The sequence below is a fragment of the Phragmites australis genome, chromosome 9 (assembly GCF_958298935.1).
Source record: "Phragmites australis chromosome 9, lpPhrAust1.1, whole genome shotgun sequence".
Taxonomy (NCBI): domain Eukaryota; kingdom Viridiplantae; phylum Streptophyta; class Magnoliopsida; order Poales; family Poaceae; genus Phragmites; species Phragmites australis.
This window is the reverse complement of record NC_084929.1, coordinates 21,931,608-21,954,735: the sequence shown is the minus strand read 5'-3', so window position 1 is coordinate 21,954,735 and position 23,128 is coordinate 21,931,608. Positions and strand designations below refer to the sequence as shown.

Genomic DNA, 23,128 nt, shown 5'->3' with positions numbered 1-23,128 from the left:
TTCAGAATCATCCCCCGACTGAATCTCAAAGGGGGTCCCTCCGGATCCCCGCTTGAGGAGTTCACCCTCCGACAGTTACCATCGATAAATTGAACCCTGATTCCTCGATCTTCCACCTTGTGTTCTGCTCCTCCTCGCACCGTGGATCCACTACACCGATATCAATTCGATTAATTGATCGATTCATCACTCCACCAACCACCATCTCCAGCTCTTCTCCTCTTGGATAGGGAGGAGCAGAGCAAAGGATATCAAGATTTGGATTTGCAGTGAGGGAGGGAGGGAGGGAGGAGGAGAGGTGGAGCCATGGAGAAGGAGGAGAAGCAGGAGGTGAGGGCCGTGGTGGCGGCTGAGGCGGTGGCAAGGCGGCAGCTGGTGATTGGGGTGGGGTTCTGGGTGCAGGGGTTCCGGCTTTTCCCGTGGCTGGGCGTTAACTTCTTCCTCAAGGACGGCATGGGCGTCGCCGCCTCCTCGCTGCAGATCCTCCAAGCCTCCGCCAAATTGCCTATGGTCGCTAAGCAGTTACTCGACCTCCTCTTCGACGTCGTCCCCATACGCGGACACTGACGCCTGCCCTACGTCGCCATCGGCGATATGCTCTCCTCCCATGATCCTCTCCATTCCCCTGCATTTCCTGTCCAGATCCCGAACCCTCCTCTGCCACCAGCAGTTCATGTCACGCAACTTTCCAGAACTTGTTTAAAATTTGCCCCCGAATCCGTGCTCAGGAATTTGGGAATTATATGTATTTTTCATTTCTTTTCCTTGGTCAATCCCACAGACAGGATTTTTGTTAGCCTTTTTCTGAGATCTCCTTTTTTTGTTGAAACAAGAATTCTCTTTAATTTAGCTCTTGAATTTCACGTGATATTTGGGTCCATTAGAGTGTGTTAGTGAAGAGCGGGAATATGCAATTGTATCACTCTCCTTTTGCGCTGTCTTGACTGTTGACATTGATGTAATAACCAAACTTAGATCTTTCACATTCTTTTCTCGCGTGATGTTCATACATGTGTCCCCCATGGCAAATGAAATCGCCGAGAAGAATATTTTTACGCTTACCTGTCCTCTTGATTCTTCTCACCCATTCCTTTTTTCTTTCACTTTTTCTTTCTTTTTCTGATTACCATTAGATTCTATCTACATTTTTCTCTGATTTGCCTTTAAAAACAACAACTTTTACCCGGTTGTCACCGTCACAAGGTGATGAGTCGTGCTTGCCGGAGAAGGAGAAAGAGGAATCAGAGAGAAAGAGAGAGGTAGGAGGGAGGAACATGGCAATGCCGTGAGTTGACTGTGTTTAATTTCCAGTTCAACCGTACTGTACAGAGAGAGGGTCCGCTTCCTTTTATACCTGATGCAGGCCCACACACACGCCACATGGCGCGGCTTACATCATGCCAACGCCCAACACTAACACTCACGCCATCCCCATGCTAACATCTTCTACGCTCTTCTGAACATTGTCTGCCGCTCCGTTGTCTGATGACTTGTAACTCATGTCAGACGAAGTGCAAACCGTAACATTGCCCTCCCCTTCAGCGACGACTTGTCCCCAAGCCGGCGAATTAGGAAAACAGTGGCGGAGGTCTTCAAGGTCTTCCTAAGTCGCCATGTTTGCATCCAAACTGTGCCATTTGATCAAACACCGAGCAACTGTGGAGCGCCCACGTTTGACCAGCTTCTGCTCCAGGATCCTCTCGGGCACCTGCATATGCTGCAAAAGTGAAAGAAGAAACTGGGAGTTGCTTCAGTTGTGAGACATGAACGACACAGGATGGATTTGGCTTGACGATGGAAGATCCAATTTGTATGCCACAGTACCCACTTTCGATAGAATTGCAAATGGACCATAATGTCTTAATGCAAGTTTTTGATTTGGTCGGCGCGCCACCGATGACTGAATATATGGTTTCAATTTCAAATATACGTTATCCCCGACTTGAAATTCCCATGCAGTGCAATGCTTATCAGCTTGTTGTTTCATGCAATTCCGAGAACGATTCAGATGGTGATGGAGCAAGTCATGTATTACGCGTTCTTTCAACCAGGAAACCAAATCTAGAACAGTGCAATCAGCTATTACTGGCACTCCAAAATCTCACGGCTTGTATCCATACAGCACTTCAAACGGTGTAATGCCAAGAGATGTACGGTAAGATGTATTATATTAGTATTCCGCAAGAGAAATCCACTGAGACCAATTCTTGGGGCAAGCATGCACTGCACAGCGAAGGTAAGTCTCAAGGCACTAATTCACCCATTCGGTTGGCAAGCTGCACTGCACAGTGAAGGTAAGTCTCAAGACATTGATTCACCCATTTGGTTTGATCGTTCGATTGTGGGTGATAAAAGGAGCTCATCTGCAATTCAGTTTGAGATAACCTGAAAAGCTCTTGCCACAATGTATTTGTAAAGATCTTATCACGATCAGAAACAAGAGCTTGCGGAAGACAATGAAGTTTAAACACTTGACTCATATATACTTTAGCCACCTGAAGTGTTGTAAAGGGGTGTTTCAGCAAGATAAAATGCGCATACTTATTGAACTTGTCTACCACCACTAGGATAGTGTCATGCTAAGTTGATTTTGGGAGTCCCTCAATGAAATACAAGGTGACCACAAGCCAAGCTTGGTCTAGAATGCTGAGGCGTTGGAGTAGTCCAGGAGGGGCAGTTCTTTCAATCTTTGCCTGTTGACAGACTGTATATTGTTGCACAAAATGTTTGATCACCTATTTCATGTTAGTCCAAGCAAACAAGCGTTTGATATGATGATATGTTGCAAAGAAACCAGATTCTACACCTAAGGCACTGTCGTGGAGAGCTGAGATAATGTGACGATGAATTTCACTGTCAACCCCAATCCAGATACGCCCTCTGAACCAGATAACCCCATCTTTGAGAGAATAGTTCGAATGAGTGTTACCTGGTAAGAACAGTTCCACAAGAAGCTGCTTGGTAAAGGGTTCCTTCGTATAGCAGTTAACAAGGCTCTCGAGCCCAGCAGGACGACACACTGTGATTGCTAGCATTTCATCCGACAACCGATGAGGTCGGCGAGAGAGAGCATCCGCCACTTTATTAAATTGACCCTGCTTATACTGTATCTGATAGATCAAATCCATGGGTTTAGTAAGGGACCATTGCTAAATAGGTGTGTGGATACGCTGCACCGTTAGGTGGATCAAACTTTGGTGGTCAATGCGGATAATAAATTAGGAATGTTGTAAATAGGCACGCCAGTGGTCTATCACCGATATCATTGCAAGGCACTCCTCGTAAGTTGCTAGACCTTGATTTTTTGGACCTAATGCCTTACTGAGATAGGTGATTGGATGGCCACATTGCATCAGAACGGCACCAATTCCACGATCACTGGCATCAGTCTCTACCACAAATTGTTTACTAAAATCCGGCAATAGAAGTATTGGTGCCTTAATGAATCGATCCTTGAGCTCCTGAAAGGCCTATCTTGTTGTGGGTGTCCAGTTGAAGATGGCCTCTTCCTTGAGCGCATTTGTCATTGCTTTGCATATAAGACCGAAATCCTTCATAAATTTGCAGTAATAACCGACAAGTCCCAAGAAACTTCGGAGCTCCTTAGCATCACCAGGCAATGGTCAATTCTGAACGTCCTTGATTTTATCCCCGAGAGATACTCCATCTTTTGAAATAGTGTGACCTAGATAAGTGATGGTTTGCTATGCAAAGGCACATTTGGGAAGCTTCACTTTCAAACCATGCTCACGCAGTATACTGAACACTTGTCAAAGATGGATGCAATGTTCTTCGAGAGAACAACTGGACACCAATATATTGTCGATGAAAACTAGTACGCTCTTCGTTAGTAATGGAGCTAGAATCTCATTCATCGCATTTTGAAACGTAGCTGGCGCATTATACAACCCGTAAGGCATCACACGGAATTCAAAATGGTCATGATGGGTTTGAAATGCGGTCTTGTGTTCATTCCCTTCATGCAACCAAAACTGGTGACAACCCGCCCGCAAATCCAATTTGGAAAACCATGAGGCTCCTAATAATTCATCCAATAATTCATCAATAAGGGGTACCTGTTCTTGACTATGATCGTGTTCAATTGTTGAAAGTTGATGCAAAATCGCCAGGTACCTTCCTTCTTCCTGGACAACAAAATCGGGGAAGAGAATGGACTGTTGCTAGGTTTGATCAATCCAGTTTTCAGCATCTCTGCAACCTAAGCCTCGATTTCAGCTTTCTGCTCCAGAGTATAGCGATGCGGGCGAATACTGACCAGATTTACTCCAGGAATCAGAGGAATGTGATGATCCAATGGTGATGAGGAAGCAAAGTTGTGGGTTCAGTGAAAATATCACTGAATTTCTGCACAACTTCCTTTACTGTGTCAGGTACGACAATAGTCCCTAGTGGAGCTTCTTCTGACAGGTACACATTGTGTTCAACTGAATTATTGTTCAGTAAACTATCAAGCTGTATAGCTGAAAGAACCTTGCAGTGATTTAACTAAGTTGTCACACCTTGCAGCATGATCAGTTTTCCTTTGTGTCTGAAAGTCATCCTTTTCAAATCCCATTGATTCACCATTGGATTGTGCTCATTGTGTCAATCCATTCCCAAGATTATGTCATAACAACCAAGAGGAAGCACTCGGAGATTGCTCTTGAAAGTGTGTCCTTATGTCCATCATTTACACTGAGGGATCTCTCGGTCACAGTGCATGTAACCGTCATCAGCAATCTTCACTCGTATTGCTGGAATTGGACATTGTTTGTCTGAAATTTTGGCAGCAGTGTGAGAATTAATGAACCTATGTAAACTGCTTGAGTCCACGAGTATAAGCATCTTTTGATCACCAATCATACCGAACAATATCACTGTTCAGGCATCATTAGCTCCAGTGACTGCCACTTATGATATAGTAATCAGATTGTCACTATTAGACTCATCTTCCAGGTTTTGAATCTCCACTGAATCATGATCTTGAAGCATATCCAATAACTCCTCCATCACATGAAGTTGCACAGTGGTTGCACATCTATGTTGTTGTCCCCACTTCTCTCCACATTTAAAGCATAATCTCCGAGCTCAATGATATGCTCTCAGTGTTGATAGCTAGTCCTCAATCTGACGTCGGTCTTTAGTCTGATGGCGATTAGCAACTCTTGCGCTCCCGACGCCGCGTCGATCCGTTGTAGGTCCATCTGCAGATGCTCTTGCAGAAGGAACCTGAGCCATTGATGCATGTAGTCCTTCTCGAACCATGCTCATACCTTCGCCCATCCGGTCGCTCCGAAATCAAGAAGGCACGCCCACACTCTCCTGCAGTGACGCCAGCGCGTGTGCTGTATCAAGATCATTTGGCCTATGTAGCACGATCATGGCCTTGATGTCTTCCCGAAGCCCATCAAAAAAGCGTGTAGTGAAAAACACTAGATCAAAAGCTTGATTATGTGCCAAAATAGAGTGCATGACAGGTTGAAACCGTGCCATGTACTCCTCCACAGTGGTGGTCTGCCTTAGATCGAACAACTGTTGAATGAGCTCCTGATATTGGTCACTCCCAAATCAGCCACAGAGCTAGGCTTGCAACCAAATCGCCGCGTTGCTAGAGAAATGATACGACGCAATGCAAACCCACATCCCTGGTGGTACTGAATACACCTCGATGTAGTCGTCACATTAACTCCTCCATAGTTGCGAATTCTCGCCATCAAAGTAAGGGAACTCAAGTTTAAAGTGGCTCCCAACAGAAAACAACGAACTATCATAAGAATTGGACCGATGAGAATGATCCACGGGAGCCATCAATGAAGGACTATAAAATTGGTGCGCACCTTTGACCAGGGTGGACGTGAGAGTGTTGACGCTCCTAAACGCCAGTCCCCGGTGCTCGTGTAAATTGTTGTGGTCAAATTGTCCGGAGCGCAATTCTCTCAGAACCGACCCCAACACGGAGTCGTGGTGTGCGTCAGTGTTGTTGCAGACTTCGCCGATCATGGAGCAATCACGGGATGCTTCTCGATTTGATCGACTTGTTGGTGAAGATCTTCGACAGCATGTTGCAGATCCGACACGTGAGTCTCCAAGTCGGGTTGCCAGTCTTCAAACAATCTTTGGCGGGTCTCCATCCGCGCTTGCATTGCAAGGGTGTCTTCATGGTACGACTTGATGAACACTGCAAGTTGTTCTTCCATGACTTGCGTCTTTTGCTGCTGACGCAAAAAGTACTGGGGCTTTGTGTACGGGTCCTCCATGGCGAGCGGTGAGCAGCGAGCGCGATCGGTCAAAGCAGAAGAAGGAGGTGATAGATCTGATACCAACTGTCATCGTCCTTGCGACGATGATGAGTCGTGCTTGCCAGAGAAGAAGGAGAAAGAGGAATCAAAGAGGGAGAGAGAGGTAGGAGGGAGGATCACGGCTATGCCATGAGCTATTCGTGTTTAATATCCAGTTCAACCGTACCGTACAGAGAGAGGGTCATGAGCTTTTATACCCGATGTGGGCCCACACACACGCCACACCAACGTGGCTTACATCATTGCCAACGCCCAACGCTAACACTCACGCCATCCCCACGCTAATAGCTTATGCACTCTTCTGAACATCACCTTCCGCTTCATTATCTTATGGCCTGTAGTGTGTGCCGGACGTAGTGCAGACAGTAGTGCAGACCGTAACACCGGTGTTCCACCTAATTTGCTCTCTTGTTGATGTTACAAATTCACAATTCAACAAGTAAGAACATTCCCAACCCAACTAGATCACGCATGAGTGTTCTGTCAACTTTTGATGTGGCCCTTGCTGTTAAAAGATGCCTTCTTGCACAACAAGTGCCATGATGAAATTCTTCAAGGATGGTGAACCATCGTATTCCAACGTCCCATAACTTAAACTGTAGATACATACATAGATCAATATGATTTAGTCTACATCTCAATTTACAAACATCATATAAACAGTTGACTAGCATCTCTTGAGTCTTTGTATTTCAATTTAGCCTGAAACGTTTAATAGTTAGCTACTTAGCTCCATTCGTCAATCCCATAAGTTAACTAACAGAAAATATGCCTTGAGAAGTACCCAGCAGATACAGCCAAGCGAATCCAGAGAACTAAGTTGCCATACAAAGAATTTTTTGGGATTATTTTATTATTTCTTTTTCAATCACTTGATGAATGGATGGGTCGTTAGTCCAACCAAGTGATGTTAGGGACTTGGCAGGCCAAAAGTTGGAAATTTATTGGCACGGCTGACACTATCAGGTGTCTAAGGGCATCTGTGTAACTACTAATAAACACTGTAAAAATCATTACTAGTGTCTCCACTCTCCGGAAACGCTTACTCTGTGATATGTTGCTACTGTTTCTGGCTGAAGTATAAGATTACCATGCTAACCTGCCTTTTCATTGTTGTGGTTGCAGCTTTCTTGCAGGCGATTTCATAGTTACCAATTGCCCTTTGGCCAGCTATTTCTCTTCCAGTTCTTACCATTTTTCTCCTCTTGAGCAACTTTGGTGCTTCCAGTTCTTACCATTTTTCTTCTGCTGGTGCTTTAGGAAACCTCCTTGGTGGCATTGCTCTCAGTTACTTTTCTCCCAAAATCATGTTTCTGTTTTTTGCAATCCTTCTGCTCCAGTTCATCACTACTGTGGCTATACCTGAGAGCTCCCTCATACTACCAACGGCAGCTACTAATCTATCTCCAGCATCCATAGACAAATCAAAGAGCTATCATGTGCCCTGTGTATGCGCGAAATGTTTTGGTCAATCATACGGTTTTCACTGTCTTATGCCGTCATACCGTTTCTACTTGGGACCATGTTCTTCTATCAGACTGAAGTGTTAAGACTAGACTCATCAGTTATCGGTTTACCAAAGGTGTTTGGGCAAGTGGCTCTCTTGACTTGGAGCATGTCATACAACAAGTACTTTAAAACAATGTCCGCATGTGAAGTCCTATTAGTTCTGCAGTTTGTCACAGCATTCATAATGTTGTCAGATGTGTTATTTGTTCAAGGAATATATAGGAAGATTGGGATACCAGACTCCATATACACAATTGTGTTCTCAGGATTGTTGGAGGGTCTTATGTTTTTCAAGGTTCTGCCCTTCAGTGTTCATGTTGCAAAATTTTGCTCTGCTGCCTGTGAGGGATCAGTTATGGCCTTTGGCATGTCTGCACTTGCCCTTGCTACGTCAGCGGTTATCTTGGAGTTGCACTTGCTGCATTCATGGGAGTATCTGGAGATGATTTCTCAGCACTACCAGCTTGCCTGTTGATTGAGGCTGCATGCACAATGCTGCCATTGTGCTTCTCATCAATGATCAAAGAGAGGAGAGAAAAGGAGAAGAAAGAAGAGTAAAATACACCTGGAGATGTTGTGTTGGTGCTTGTTAGGCTTTACCTTCTGAAAACTGTGAGCGAAGTACCGTCATTCCCATTCAGATCTTCCAGAACATCTAAGGTATCAGCATTCAGCTCGATGTGGATTTTCTACTTTTTCGAATGTTTTCCCATGTTAACAAATTCATTCAACTACATGAATTTGTTGAATTGTGTTCAACCCTAGAAGTTGGAACCACATATGCAGCTGCGCTCTCCAGCTGACATCATCTACCTGTCTAACTAGAGCTTTGCTGCAGTTTACAGATGTTACCGGGACCATAAAACAGGTGCATGAATCAATGATGGTACCAAGCTCTACCATATCCATCCATACCATCATACAAAAGTAAAGGAAGAACAAAATCTGCCATATTCATCCACACCATCATACTAATATAGAAAGAACATTTTAGTTGGTATTGTTACTTGCTATTGGCTCTACAAGAAAAGAAAAAAAACAAGGAAATGTGCCTTGAGGTATAACATTTTAACTCTGAAGCCTGAATTGCCCAAACACTGCAAATTATTCTGGGGCATTTGCTATTGCAGTAGAAAATGCAATCAGCTTTTGTACTAGCTGTTAACTACCAGAAAATCAGCACCAATTGGTAAATGATCACTAGGATGTTGAAAGTTGGGGAGGCCTCCTTGCACGTTCGCAGAATCCCCTCCTGGTAAACAAAGTAGGCTAGTAGGCTTTATTGAACTACCATCCGACGAGAATATGTAGTCCAGCGTTCCAGTAAAACCAGGAGTGCAGTTTGTGAACTCTGGCTCCCCTCCATTCGCAGCATAAAGGCTGCGTAATTTGATGGGAGCTTCATCTGTGGATTCTAAGTTGGCTGATACAAGGTAATTGTATACCTGAAAATTGTAGTACTCAATTAAATGAGGTGGAACAAGGTTGTATTGAGATGGAATGAAAAATAAATTAATCAAACTGAGGTATCTTTATCTAATAGGAATGCATGAGCCATATAAAAAGCATCATTAGCACAGGAACAAAGGCAGCTATTGAACCCCAAATCACCACTGTGCAACAGATTATGTTCGTCATGAGACCAATATGCCACACACAGATGACTGGAGTAAATGTGAGCATATGCGTTGAGTTTTTTAAATCGTTCAGTGAAGACAATAGCAAAAGAGCCACAAGACGCTTTTGAAAGTCAGTCATCTTCAGAATGCAGTGAAATAAATGCAAGACATACCTTGTCACCAGGGGTCGAGTTGAAGTCACCAGCAATGATCACAGAAGATTTACAGTTAAATTTATTTGAGACGAGTTTCTCGAACTGAGAGACTCTCGAAAGAAGATACTTTGCCTGGGCCAACTTTACATCAATCCATTGTGGGTCCCTACAAAATTATGCATGAGCAAGAGATTTAAACATGTGCTGGCAACAGTTGTCAACCAATAATAGCTAGACAAAAAAAAAAAAATAGATACAGTGGATTATGAAAATCTTCAAAAGAGATAGTATAAATAATTGGTTATTTCACTTGCCAATAAATATGTGTGTTCGCCACAATTAAAATATGATCACAAGGATCACTAAGCTTGAAAGCTGCGAGTAAACCAACACAGTCACGCTTCATTCTTACGCGTGGATCATTTGGATCTCCTCGCTTGTTATTATCTGATTTTGGATTCATTTCTGAAAAAAAAAACATCACGCAGCGTTAACTTCAGTCAAGCATCAGACCAGGGAAGAGATAAAGCCAAAGTACAGAAAATAACTATAGCATATGAACTTGGATAACTCTGTATCCTCAGTAGCAACTGATAAATAATACATATCCAAAGACAGATTTATTAAGAGTTAAGGGCAAAGCTGTTGAGTTTGGATGTTTGTTGGAATTATTCTCTTTTGAAATTTAACTAAGTAATATATAATTTGTCAGTAGCATGTTTAGCCCAGTTTACAACTTTAAAGGTTCACATTCAACTGACGGGGCTCCCCCACTGTGTGATTCACAGGAGATTTTTACGTTCAGGTACTATTCCCGTTACCTTCTTCTGGCGAAAAATTATTTGACGGGGCATTATTTACATGATCACTAGGAGCATATATTTCCACCAAATCATTGTAATGTATTCCTTCTTTCTGCACCAGTTCTGCACTGCAAAGGTAACAGGGTAAAAAAAAGGGGGAGGATGAAGTAAAAATGCTTTTGCACTGCACAAAGTTGGAAACTATTAGAAGATCCAATATTTTCCATGTCCAGCTTTCTCGATCAATAGTCATTTATTCACAAAAAAGTGTGTCCCCAAAATGAATACACATAGCTAAGATGATCAGTTTTCATATGAAATCGGCCGCAAAGTAAATTGAATGCAACAACAACAGAGCCTTTTAGTCCCAAACTAGTTGGGGTAGGCTAGAGATGAAACCCAACAAGACCCAAAGTAAACTGAATGCAAGAGAACACATATTTTGATGGGTGAAGTTAAATGATACTTTTTCCTGAAATTTGTAACTGTTGTGGTATGAGAATATCGATACCTTTTCGGTCTATAGAATATACCACAGCCATCCCGTTTGTCTCCAGATCGCTGAATGTAAATACTTGAATATCCAGAATTTTCCATGTTTTTCTTGTAGAAGGTATCATACTCATCCAACTCCTATGAGAGTCACATGAATGATATATTGATTACAAGCATGAACCGGAAGAGAAATGTTCTAAATAAAACAGAATGATCCACGTTACACTAAGAGTGGTTATGCCAACATCCCCAAATTTTATTTGTTAATAAATAAAACAATAATAAATTATTTTAGATAAATGTGATAGAGTTGTGAATAAATAAGTACAATCAAGACATACCAACCTCACATTACATTACAAACCCCTTGCGCATGCTATCTAGAGAGGAGGGAGGGAGGGAGGGAGGGATTGCCTCAAAAAGAGAAAAAAGAAATCACCACCATTCCTACTCTGTCTTGCAACCTCTTGCCTCATTGCCAGGTGTCGTTGCTGTTGTGTCCCTACCTAGGTGTCACGCAATAAGCAAAGGAAGGAAGTTGTGCTACCTGTGCTGGGCAAGGAACAGAAGGAGCAGCTGTGGACAGAGGATAAAGGCAGGAAAGCCAGGAATACAGAAAGGACTAAGAGGGGGACAGGAAGAGAAGAGCAACAGATTGCCATGTTCATGGTTCTCATCATTTATATTCTAGGTAAGACACAATATTCACCCCCTGTTAGTATATCATTGTATACTAGATTGGAAGTGGTAATTAGTGTTAAACCTTCCTAGAATTGCTGGAATACCAAATTGGCACATTGTAGATTCAACAAAAAACGAATATTAATATGGGAGAATCATAGGTATCAGAATACAATGCCGTGCCTGCACATGTGATGACACATGGGGTCAAACAGTGGAGTAGCGCAGCGTGGATTTCTCCTTTTTTGAACAAGATTGGACACACAAAGAGACCTGACATAGGGGGTTTATGATGCAGAGTGAGGCAGGGGGTGCTCGCTTGCCCCATACTTGGCCAATTATGCTGAATCAGCACAAATTTGTTATATTTCTTCCTACTCATTCACTATGAAAATTTGGGGTGTTATAAAACCCTAGATCAAACTGAATAAGAACATAATTTGAACTGAAAAGCCAACATGTTCTGCAAAGTGACGGTAAACAATACTTTATATGACCACACAATGGCACAACAGAAATGGGTGTTGTTAAAACTTCACAAATGAGGGCCAACCTGTATGCACATGAGGTCAGCATCGAAGCTCTTGAGTTCTGTTAGAACAGCTTTGGATCGAGATTTCCACCTATTTGGCAAACATGAAAGAGAACATAAGTTAGGGGCCAGGGAAAAGAAAGAGAGGAAATTGTTTTCCATTGTAGAATGGCACACAAAATGTCAACCATAGCTAGTTTAATGGTGAATGGAAAACTCTGTTCCTGCTAAATGCAAGCATAAAGGAACAGCACACATGATGGATGTGAACTCAAGTGTATCATATCCCCACACCCACCCCCAACCTTCGCAACTTCCAAAAAATACGCAGAAGCCCTTACAAAAATTAAAGGAAGAACTTGATTTTAGTAATACTTTTTATGTTTTAATGTATATATCTACAAATTTAAGAAGAAATAGTATCTCAATACAGAAATTAGTACGGATATTGTAGTGTAAAGCTTGTTAGTAAATCCATTGATGGCACCAATCTACAGAATGTTTGCTGAATGAGAATACACTGGTACATAATATTTAAATAAGTGCCATAATTTCGTAATGTCGCCAAGTGAACTTTAAACTAAAAAAATGAAAATTATGAAGGGGTGGGTAACCCCCATGGGCAGCCAGATATTTCCCATATTGTATATATCTTTTGTGAGGATTAAATAATATATGTTTAGGAGCAAAAATCTAAATGCTACATTGCTTAGCAAAACATTTCGTCCAATTTGATTAAGGTCTGATGGGTTATGGCACCAAATTTACATATTTCAATATTATTTTGTTCCACTTATCGAACCTATTTTGATTAAGCCACCTGGAAATAGTTAAATCAGAATATTGCGCTCAGTTGCAGCGGAATCATAAGTACCATGACTGTATGGAAAGTCCAATGGGACAGTAAAAACAGCTAGTCAACTAAGAGCTTACTTGAGGCACGCAGGTGGAGAATGCGGAAAAAATGCACTCTTAACATAAACCTGCAAAGCACAGAAAATTATTAGGCGCGGTTGGCAACCCTCCATCATCCATCTATGCCCGAAACCTAAGCAACTTCACAAAGCAAACACGGCCTTACCTGGGCCAAGATGTTGTAGGAGACCAGCCGGAACTGGTACCCTGCAGCCCCTGGAAGCCAAACCCGAAACGAATGTAAACATCAATTGCACCAGAGTTCCACGGTTGCAAGCAGTAGTGATTAGCTTTGTTTAAGATTTCAGGGCTGACGAATTCTCACCCGCATCGGATTCGGGCTGCTCCGTGGGCAGAGGGGCGAACCTGGGCTGCGCCTGCGTGCTCATCCGCCGCTTACAAACCCTGATTCGCGGATCCCTGAATCGTTAGAGCGCAGAAGGCAAGAGAGGAAGAAAGGGGCGGAGGACTAAGGGTGGGCGTGGCTCACGGGAGGAAGGGGAGCCGGCGGCCGACGGCAGGAGAGGGCTTGGGGGTGGATCTCGGGCGGCGGCGGAGGAGGAAGAGAGGGAGAGAGGCTGCCCAGGCCGTCTGGGGTTTTAGCATCGGCGGTGCTCCGAACTCGGTTGGTTCCTCGCGGCTTGTTTCCGCCGCCGCCGACGAGACGGCTCCGACGATGACCTGATTGAATCGGACCTGATAAGTGGGTCCCTTCTGTCGGTGGGTCGTACGCTTTGGATTGCGTTCACGTCAGCGTCACCAGATTGGGGATGGAAACGGATTGAACACGTAGCGCGTGAATCTCTTTAAGTTCCATTCTGGCTATTTTGCGATACAGATTCGAACGCGATTAGGATGAATGCTAAATATGAATTCAATTCGGGTGGAATTTCTACTCGACTCAGACAGTGGAAATATTATGACGTTTTTCCGTATAATACAACAAGGATAACGTACTCTACGTGATTTTCATGAGTTAATTTAAAAAACTACAATATTTTTATATGTATAAAAAACTACGTATTTATAGTGCGATTGGTTATTCGTATAGACCGTATATGCAGGTTAAGCGGAGTCATATATTGAAAAAAAATGTTTTAGTGGTTTAAGCATGCTGACCCCTCTGACTTGATATAGAGTGGGGATACGGTAACCCTTACTTTGGTGGTTTAAACTCCAAAATGATCACAACGGCAAGTGAGCGGAAGAGAGACTAGTAGTGAGACTTTGTTATAGTGGCTCATCATACTTGAGATCTTATCTTAGTGACTTGATAGCTCAAGAGTAAGTGATAGGAAGCTCAAGAGTCAGTGATAGGAAAAGTTATGTCGATCGGGAGCATATCCTTTTGTGTAGCTCCAATGTGAATTAGGGGTGTTATTTATGCTATCAAAATCACGAGATAAAAATCTCTTATGTCGAGTTTGTCTCTTTACATTATTTACGTTTCCGTATTTACAAACTTGCAATTTATCTTGTTAGAATATGTTTTAATCCTCTTGAGTGGTAGAGTAGACATACTAGATAAATTTAGAGAATATTTAGATAAAAATTGAGATAGGTTTATCTTGTGAAGTTTTTGAGCCAATTTGATTTAGGTTTCTATGTGTTATACTTCACCCCCCTCTTAAGGCGTCACCGTTCCTCACTAAAGTGTTTTTGTGACACTGATAAGTGGATCTGCTACTATGAGCGGATATAGGAGTCTGCATTCGTTGGACTAATCTGCGGATGTACATTTGCATCCACTGGCCATACTGGAACATGTACATGGGCAACTAAACATGCTTCTCCTTATTACACGTATCCACCGAGCCATGATCCATTCATATAGGTAACCAATCACACCCTTAAAGTTATTTTTCAAAACATATTTTAGACTTTTCTGTCATATCCAACATGTCGAGACTGGTCTAAGAAAATAACCAATCTCATCTATATACTGAGCTAGGAATCAATTCCAATATATAGTAATTTCATTGAAGATAATCATTATAATATCCATACCTTAATCGATAATTCATCTTACAAAAGAGACCTTCAAGAGTTGAAGAACCAATAATTGCAATGAATCCTAAACATAGTCTTTATCTTCACTGATATCTCCACAGCAATCAACAAAGAATACCTCCCTAGAATACACCTTCTTAAAGTCTTTGAAAGCTTCCCAAGTGAATTTTTGGTAATAGCAAGAGTAAATATATGTGGTGCTCAACAAGTTGTTAGGAAACAATATGTATATGAAGGCTTTCACAATAATAAGGCTGAGTGGATCTTTTGCCAAAAAAAACAATATTTATATTCAAATAATTGAAAAGTGGGTAATAAATCAAGTAGAAAAAGAGTAAAACAGGATAAAAAAGATTAAATACAGGTGAAACTATATAATTAGGAATTTTTCTAGAATTTTTCAAAGTAATCTACGATTTTTTAGATTTTCTAGGATTTTTAGAAATTATTAGTATTTATTTGAATTAGAAAGCTATATATTTATTACGTCAGATCCAACGACCGATCTTTCTCCTCACTGATGGGATAGATGTAATTGGCTTTGTCAGATCTAGAGCTGGGACTTTGGGCCGTATTTTTTGGCCGGCCCGAGCCCAACACGGCCCAGTGCAGCTTAAGCCCGACCCGACCCGAGCACTGATGGGTCGGGTCAGCCCGGCCCGATTTATGGGTCAGGCCGGGCCTTGATATGGGGCCCAATGGGTGGTCTGGCTCGGTAAAAAATGGGTTCGCACCCTCACGCAGGATGGAGTGTGGTGGTGCTAGGCCCGTGCCAGCCCGGCCTGATAAGGCCCATCGTGCATTCGGGCCAGATCTGGGCCTAGCTGAAGGTGGATTGGGCCAGCCCGACCTGACCCGAACAATTTATCGGGCCGTCCTAGCACGGCCCGAAAGGCCCGAAGCCCGAAGGGATCGGGTCGGGCCGGCCCGACCCGGCCCAAGTCCCACATCTAATCAGATCTATAGAATTTGGCACGGTCCGTTTGTATGTACACATTTTCTCCTGGTATATAAAATAGGAGGACCCGACTTGTAGGATATCGAAAAATATATTCTGTAACAAGTTCATCCAATTCATAAGAAAATACAAAAGATGTATGGGTATTATCTCACGGAAGGTCTGAACCTGGATAAAATATTCGTGCTCATGAGTCCATTAGACCCAACCCTAAGGAACGTTGATCAACGCGCCCATTGAACGGTATACCTTAGATTCATTGTCAGGGATTATCCCCCAGTGGTAGGGGTGTGTTTTCGTGTTTTCTTCAGATTTGGAGACTATGGTTAGGCTACTCATGTTCGGATCCATAACGGTCGCAGAGTCTCGTTTCGAGAATCCTGGCCGTCATGAGGTTTTTGTCATAGGGTAGGACACGGAGGCCCTTGCCTTAATGGCTCAAGCTCTGAAGTGATCCTTATCTTGGTGGCTCAAGCTCTGAAGTGATCATGACAGTAAGTGACCAGAAGAGAGAATAGTAGTGAGATCTTGCCTTGGTAGCTTGGTAGCTCATCGTACTTGAGATCTTGTCTTAGTGACTTGGTACCTTAAGAGCCGTGACCGGAAGAGTTGTGCCGACCAGGGCATATACTTTGTGAAGCTCCAACGTGAACTAGGGGTGTCATTCATACTATCAAAATTGCAAGATATAAATCACTTGTGTCGAGTTTTGTCTCTCTATTTTATTTACGTTTCCGTATTTACATACTTACAATTTACCTTGCTTATCAAAAGTGAATTTGAACATCAGTTTTATCATCATACATATGCAAATCGTAACTGTATTATACTATTTGGAGAACTCTTTTTCACGTTGCCAACCAAGACACTTTGAGATACACAACATGTATTTAATCACAACAGTATGGTAATCAGCACCAATTGGATGCACTGGCGTTAACTAAAACAATGGTGAATTCAGCAACACTTGATCATGTATCATTTGTGCAACCAGTATGCCATATTACGCCTTTTATCTTCCTGCTGTTTCACCTGCCAACGTTTGCTGACATTTCCCATAACAAAAGGTTTTCTGTTTCTGAACCAAGATTATCATGCAATTGTTGCAGGAGCTCTCGTACGACTCCTGGTGTCACCTGGGCAGTGTCACTGGGGCAGATGGCAATATCGTGAAGTTGTCTTGCCACTGTGGCGCTCCTGACTGTCGAAAGCAGCTTTACTAGGTTCACCTGTCATTATGTTGCTTGTGATGGAACTCTAACATCATGCTTCATCATGCCTTTTTTTCTAGAATCATACTTCATAATGCTTCATAGGATGTTATGCACATTGTGCGGCATAAGAGAAGTAATCCCTGATGAAACTTCTCAATGCATGCTCTCTGTGCAGCTTCACATTCCATCCATAGAAATCCCATTTCGATACAAGACACTGCTGCTAGTTTGCACACATGTCATCTGCATGACGAAACAAAAATTCGTATAATGTATACAATCCTGTAGTTTCTTGTTCCTGTATATTTCCTGTATTCTGTGCATTATGGTCGACTGTTTTATGTGGTAAGGAAAGTGGGAAAGCATATATGTTGACTATGAAGAGATGGACATGGATCCTCTGCATTAATGACAATTAATCCAGAGGATTACTGTTTGTACAGTAATATGAGTCTGTTGCTACAGTACTCTGCATTAATTAATTACTACATTGTTTGATTCTACAGTGTTTGGTTCTACTGTGGCACGAATTTGTACTGTAGCATCAGGGACTGTAGCGTACTGTATCGATTGATTCAATCCATCCATCCCCAAACCAAGGGCTGTGGAATGCTCCTAATGCACTCCATTGTAGCTCTCTGCAGTTGCCAGTAGATCTGTGTCCTGAAGAGATTGCTTTTGTCCTGTAAGGTGGGTTTCAGCTATGTTCTGTGTCTTTGGCCCTTTGCTCTAGTGCGACATGGCAATTCTTTCGTATGCTTCAGATTTTTCCTAGTTTTTGTTTGTCAGATAATAACCAGGTCTTACGGGGTGTCAGGGTGAGACGGTAATCAGGATTCAGGAACAAAAGATTAGTACTTTTTGATGTCGAACCAAGAGGAAACAGGATTTGGAGGAGAAGGTCGAATCCAAGAAAAAATATGCACATCGAAACGTGATCATCCACTTCGGCCAAAACAGGACCGCCATATGCGCCGACAGGGCCTGCACCAGCTAGGCTGGCTCTGCCCAAGCCAGCATCGTCACCCGCACCGACCGGCATGGCGCCGCCGTCTGCGCTGACCAGGCCGGTGTAGCCGAAACCAATGGTCCCGGCATCGACTTCCGCGCCGAGCAATCCTCCGCCGCCCGTGTCGCCATTGACGCACCCATTGTCTATCATGTCGCCTACGCCGTGCAGCACGGGGCAGTTGCTGGGAGAACCAGCGGTTGATTCAGGGCGTGTTCGGCCCTCTGCAGGGCTTGCAGAAACTGTCCAGCCGCAACCAAGGTTCACGTAACCGAGCTCCAGCGGTTATCGAAAATTCACGATAATCGTGATAACTGTTTGAAATTTGAATAAAATTCGGACAAAAATTGTTTGATAAAATTTAAAATTTGGAGAAAAATTCGTGAATTTAGCCTCTCGGTAACCGGTCGAATTGAACCGGTTACCGAACGATTTTCTCGATTTATCGAGCGGTTTTCTTAAATTTTCCGTATTGTCGGTAACTACTCGGTTTTGTTGATAACCGCTTAGTTTTCTCGATTTATCGAGCGGTTTTCTCGATTTTCAGTGAAGTTAAAAAAAACTTAAAAATTATTTCAATCTTGTAAAATCAATAACTAATTCATCTGAGTTTCAAATCAAGTGAAACAAATTTTGTTGATTTCCTTGTAACATGATCTACATGATAAAAGTATTTATACTCATAAAGAAGTTTTAAATTTTCTGTGAGAAAATGTATTTGTTAAACCAAGTTAAATGCATAGTTTACACTTTGCTAATCCAAAAATCATGAAACTAATTTTGTTAGTCTTCTTACATGATCCTATGTCTTTTAAAAATACATGAACTCATGAATTAGATATTGTAACATGCAGGATTGTGTAAATGTGTTGCGACTAGATTAATTCATAACTGACCCATCACACCTCAAAAATTAGTGAAACCACTTTTATTATTTTATTTATACTATGATTTACGTAGAAAAAATAATAATAGACATAAAAAAGTTAATTAAAGTGTTTTTTCTTAACATAGAGAAATCAACTTTATACTTGTGAACTTTGTAAAAATCATAGAGAAATTAATAAAACTCTAAATAAAGTGAAATCAATTTTAGAGATCCTCTTAAGATAAGTTCTACACAAGAAAAATATGTGTTTGTATGTTAAATGTTTCCTTAACATGAGTTAACAATTGAGCTGCACGCTAACTTTTTTCCTTTTTTCGAAACTTCCTGCCTATAGAATATGATGCAAACGACATTATTTTTTAAACAAAATTTCACATAAGGTCTTAGAATTGTGTCTAGTGTTTTTTAGGATTTTGTTTTATTTTTTATTTTTTCGAATTTTTTGAATTCAAATTCGGTTACCGTTTCTGTTTTTGAAACCGAGCCGGACCGAGATGGACGGTTATCAGAATTTTGGTCGGTTACCGACGAATTTTCGAACCCTAGCCACAACCCATTCCTACGGTGCAAAATAGGGGTGGCAACTGGTCGGGTCGAGGCTAGACGGAGAGAGAACGCACTCGATCGAAACCTAAGATAGCAAACCCGACCTGGCTCTGAAATACTTATTAGGTGGAAAACCAATCCCGGCTCCGCTTTCGGCGGGGACCCGAGACCCCACGGGGACCCGAAATCCGGGGAGGAGCTACCGGCCAGGGCGCTACGACAGTGAGCCGCTAGGCGGCTGGGGCCCTGCGACAACGAGCCGAGGCGAAGAAGGCGATGGTAGTGATGGTGAAGGTGGAGAAGGGGAAGGCATGGATGGGAGCGACGGTGGCGGCAGGAGTGAGACGAGCGGCTTGCATTGGAACATAGCACAATTGATGAGCAGGTGGGCCAAGAACGTGGCGCACTGTTGTAGCATCCACTGCACCGGGGCGAGGTGATGGCAGGACGACGATAGTGCAAGCTAGTACGTGTGGCACGCGTGTAACGATTGGTCACTATTACAAACACCACATATGTAGCGTCCTATTAGTGTCGGTTCAATAGTAATCGACAATGAAGACATATCAGTGCCGATTCTTAAACTCCCGCGCTTGAAAAACAACTGAGAAGATAAGAACTGACACTGATAGTGTCGGTTCGTGGTTGGAACCGGCACTGATGACTATATCAGTGCCGGTTCTTGGCTAGTACTAGCATTGATATAGTCATCAATGTCGGTTCCAGCCACGAAACGGCACTAATAATCAGTGTCAGTGCTGGTTCTAGTTACGAACCACCACTGATAATTGTTATTGCCACACCTTATTTTAAAAAATTCATAACTTTTTCACACGAAGTCGGATGGGGAAAAACTTTATATGAAAATTATATCTCTCGATGAGATCTACAACTTTGTAGTTGAAAGCATTTTAATTTGAGGTCATTTAAATGTCCAAATAATTATAATAAAGTTGCAGTAGTTGTCGATAACAGCTCACATTAACAAATTCATAACTTTTTCACACTAAGTCGGATGGGGAAAACTTTAAATGAAAATTGTAGCTCTCGACGAGATCTACAACTTTGTAGTTGATCACTTTTTATTTGAGATCATTTAGATATCCAAATAGCTATTCAAATGTTTGGTCATAAAATGTCAAAAGGATTTATTTTGCTACTATACTCACTAACGGACGATAGTTGAGATGGTTAGAGGAGTCATGCATACGCACAGGTTGTGAGGTCTTGAGTTCGAGTATTTGTTACCGTATGCGAGTGAATATCACGTGACTTTGCGAATATTGGGCATGGTTGGGTGGGTAGCCTCTGGCCAGGTGCCTCTGGTCGTGAAAAAAAAATTTGAAACATTTTTCGGCCCGAAAAATGTTGAATTGAAGCCGACTATCACTGCCAGTTGGTAGGTCCAACCAGCACTAATAATGATTTTCAGTGCCGGTTCCATACCCGGTACTGATAGTTAGTGACTATCAGTACCGAGTAATCAGTGTCGGTTCAAAACTTGTCATTGATGACAATTTTGAACTGTTAATGATGAGGTGTTTTGGTGTAGTGGGTGACGTCCTAAGAGGGGGTGAATTAGGACACTTAAAAACTATTCCACTCCAAACACTTTACAAGATAAACCTATCTCAATTTCTATCTAAATGTACTTTAGATTTATCTGGTGTGTCTCCTCTACCGCTTAAGAAGATTGTAACCTACTCTAGCAAGGTAAATTGTAAGTATGTAAAAGCGGAAATGTAAATAAGCTAGAGAGACAAACTCAGCATAAGAGATTTTTATACCATGGTATCGATGGCATGAATGCCACCTCTAGTCCATGTTGGAGCTCCACAAAGGATATACTCCCGGTCGGCACCCGGTCACGGCTATTGAACCACCAAATCACAAAGACAAGATCTCAACCCGAATAAGCCACCAAGGCAATGCCTCATGACAAGCCCTTCTTCTGGTCTCTTGTTGCCGTGATCACTTCAGAGCTTGAGCCACCAAGGCAAAGGTCTTCACGCCCCTGTATACATGTCTTGTTGTCGCTTCACATCAAATCGAAGGGTTAACAAGCTTGAGCCACCAAGGTCCAAAATGCCAACGAGTCATCAAGATTCCAAGGCACCGACGTACCACTCGGTACAAGCTAGGATCACTCCTTGATCCCTTTTTCAAACTGCAACACCTACCTACAACTCACTCTAGACCTATAAGTATTAAACACTCTCTAACCTTGTGCTTAATCATGTTGGATGATCACTTTAAATACTTTGGTGGCTTGGATGTCTTCTCAAGTATGTATGAGCTTCCTCTATACTCCAGCAGCATGCTACACCTTCAAATGACTGAGTGAAGGGGTATTTATAGCCTTAAACCCGCCAACTAGCCATTTTCCCAATGGCTCAGAAAAGCTGTTAACATCGGATGATCCTGTGAGAATAGTAGTATAAACACCGGATCATGCAGTGAGTACGAACTCAGAAACTAGCCATTGGAACTCCATTCAAAGCCTCTGTCGACACCGGACATTCTGATTTGCCTTCAAATCCATCACCGGACCTTCTCGTGAGTTATCTTAAGCCAGACTGTACTACTTCTTCTCTGTGTTAAATGTTCCGGTGCAGTCATATCTGTGATCACCGGACTATGTAGTGAGTTGATCTTCATTCTTCAACACTTACAGTCGCCTCTGCAAGAAATGCTCTGTTGCCATACTCCAGTGTGCACAAACCAAGCATCGGACCTTCCAGTGGGTTGCAGTCTTCTGCACTCGCATTCTTCTCTGCAAGAAATGCTCTGGTGTTACCCAGTGTAGATCACCAGACTATCTAGTGAGGCTATCAGCCTCTCTACACAATGCTTCGGTGAGTGCAAACTCTTCTGTACCGGACTATCCGGTGAGGTCAATTCTCCTGGGACTTCTCCAATTCAATCGAACTTCGTCCCGGCTACGATGGCTTCTTGATGTATTGCATCCATGAGACCTACTAACATATATTCTTGACAAACATATTAGTTCCAATGACTATATTGTCACTAATCACCAAAATTATAATCATAGCCTAATAGAGTTATTTTTTCTACAATCTTCCCCTTTTTGGTGATTAATGATAACACAACCAAAGCAAGTGGTAAATAATAAATGATACCAATCATAAAGAGCACAAAGCCTTACCATATTGCTTGGATGTATGTTCTTACCATTTAGTCACCCTTTGTTGTGGCTCCCCCTTTCTCCATTGTCACTATCTCCCTTGATCGACCGATGCAAAAGCTTCTCCCTCTTTGTCAACCTAGGTACTTCATGTTGCTTCTTGCATCTTCTTCTTCTCCCCTTTGTCAACTTCGATATTCCTAGACATCTTTTATCTTGCTTCTTGCTTTGGTCATAAAACTTCTCCCCCTTTGTCAACAATCTCAAAAAATACTACAAACATATGTTGAACTCGAGGAAGAGCGTCAGAGAACATGGGAGAGAGCTTTGTAAATCATGGTCTAATAAA

At 42.4% G+C, this 23,128-nt stretch overlaps 1 protein-coding gene and 1 pseudogene across 1 annotated transcript; one reads left to right on the top strand and one right to left on the bottom strand.

Annotated features, from left to right (window-relative positions):
• The first annotated feature begins 306 nt into the window (after positions 1 to 306).
• On the top strand, positions 307 to 8,758 carry LOC133928063 (probable folate-biopterin transporter 7; annotated as a pseudogene).
• Positions 8,737 to 13,746, bottom strand: LOC133928803 (carbon catabolite repressor protein 4 homolog 4-like). Its single transcript, XM_062375292.1, has 10 exons — positions 13,499 to 13,746; positions 13,334 to 13,413; positions 13,175 to 13,224; positions 13,027 to 13,076; positions 12,115 to 12,184; positions 10,897 to 11,018; positions 10,404 to 10,513; positions 9,897 to 10,047; positions 9,601 to 9,748; positions 8,737 to 9,253 (listed from the first exon to the last, which is right to left on the bottom strand). Exons 1-10 carry the CDS (start codon positions 13,612 to 13,614, stop codon positions 8,963 to 8,965), a joined length of 1,188 nt encoding a protein of 395 aa, XP_062231276.1. The 5' UTR covers positions 13,615 to 13,746; the 3' UTR covers positions 8,737 to 8,962.
• Between the last annotated feature and the right edge of the window lie 9,382 nt (positions 13,747 to 23,128).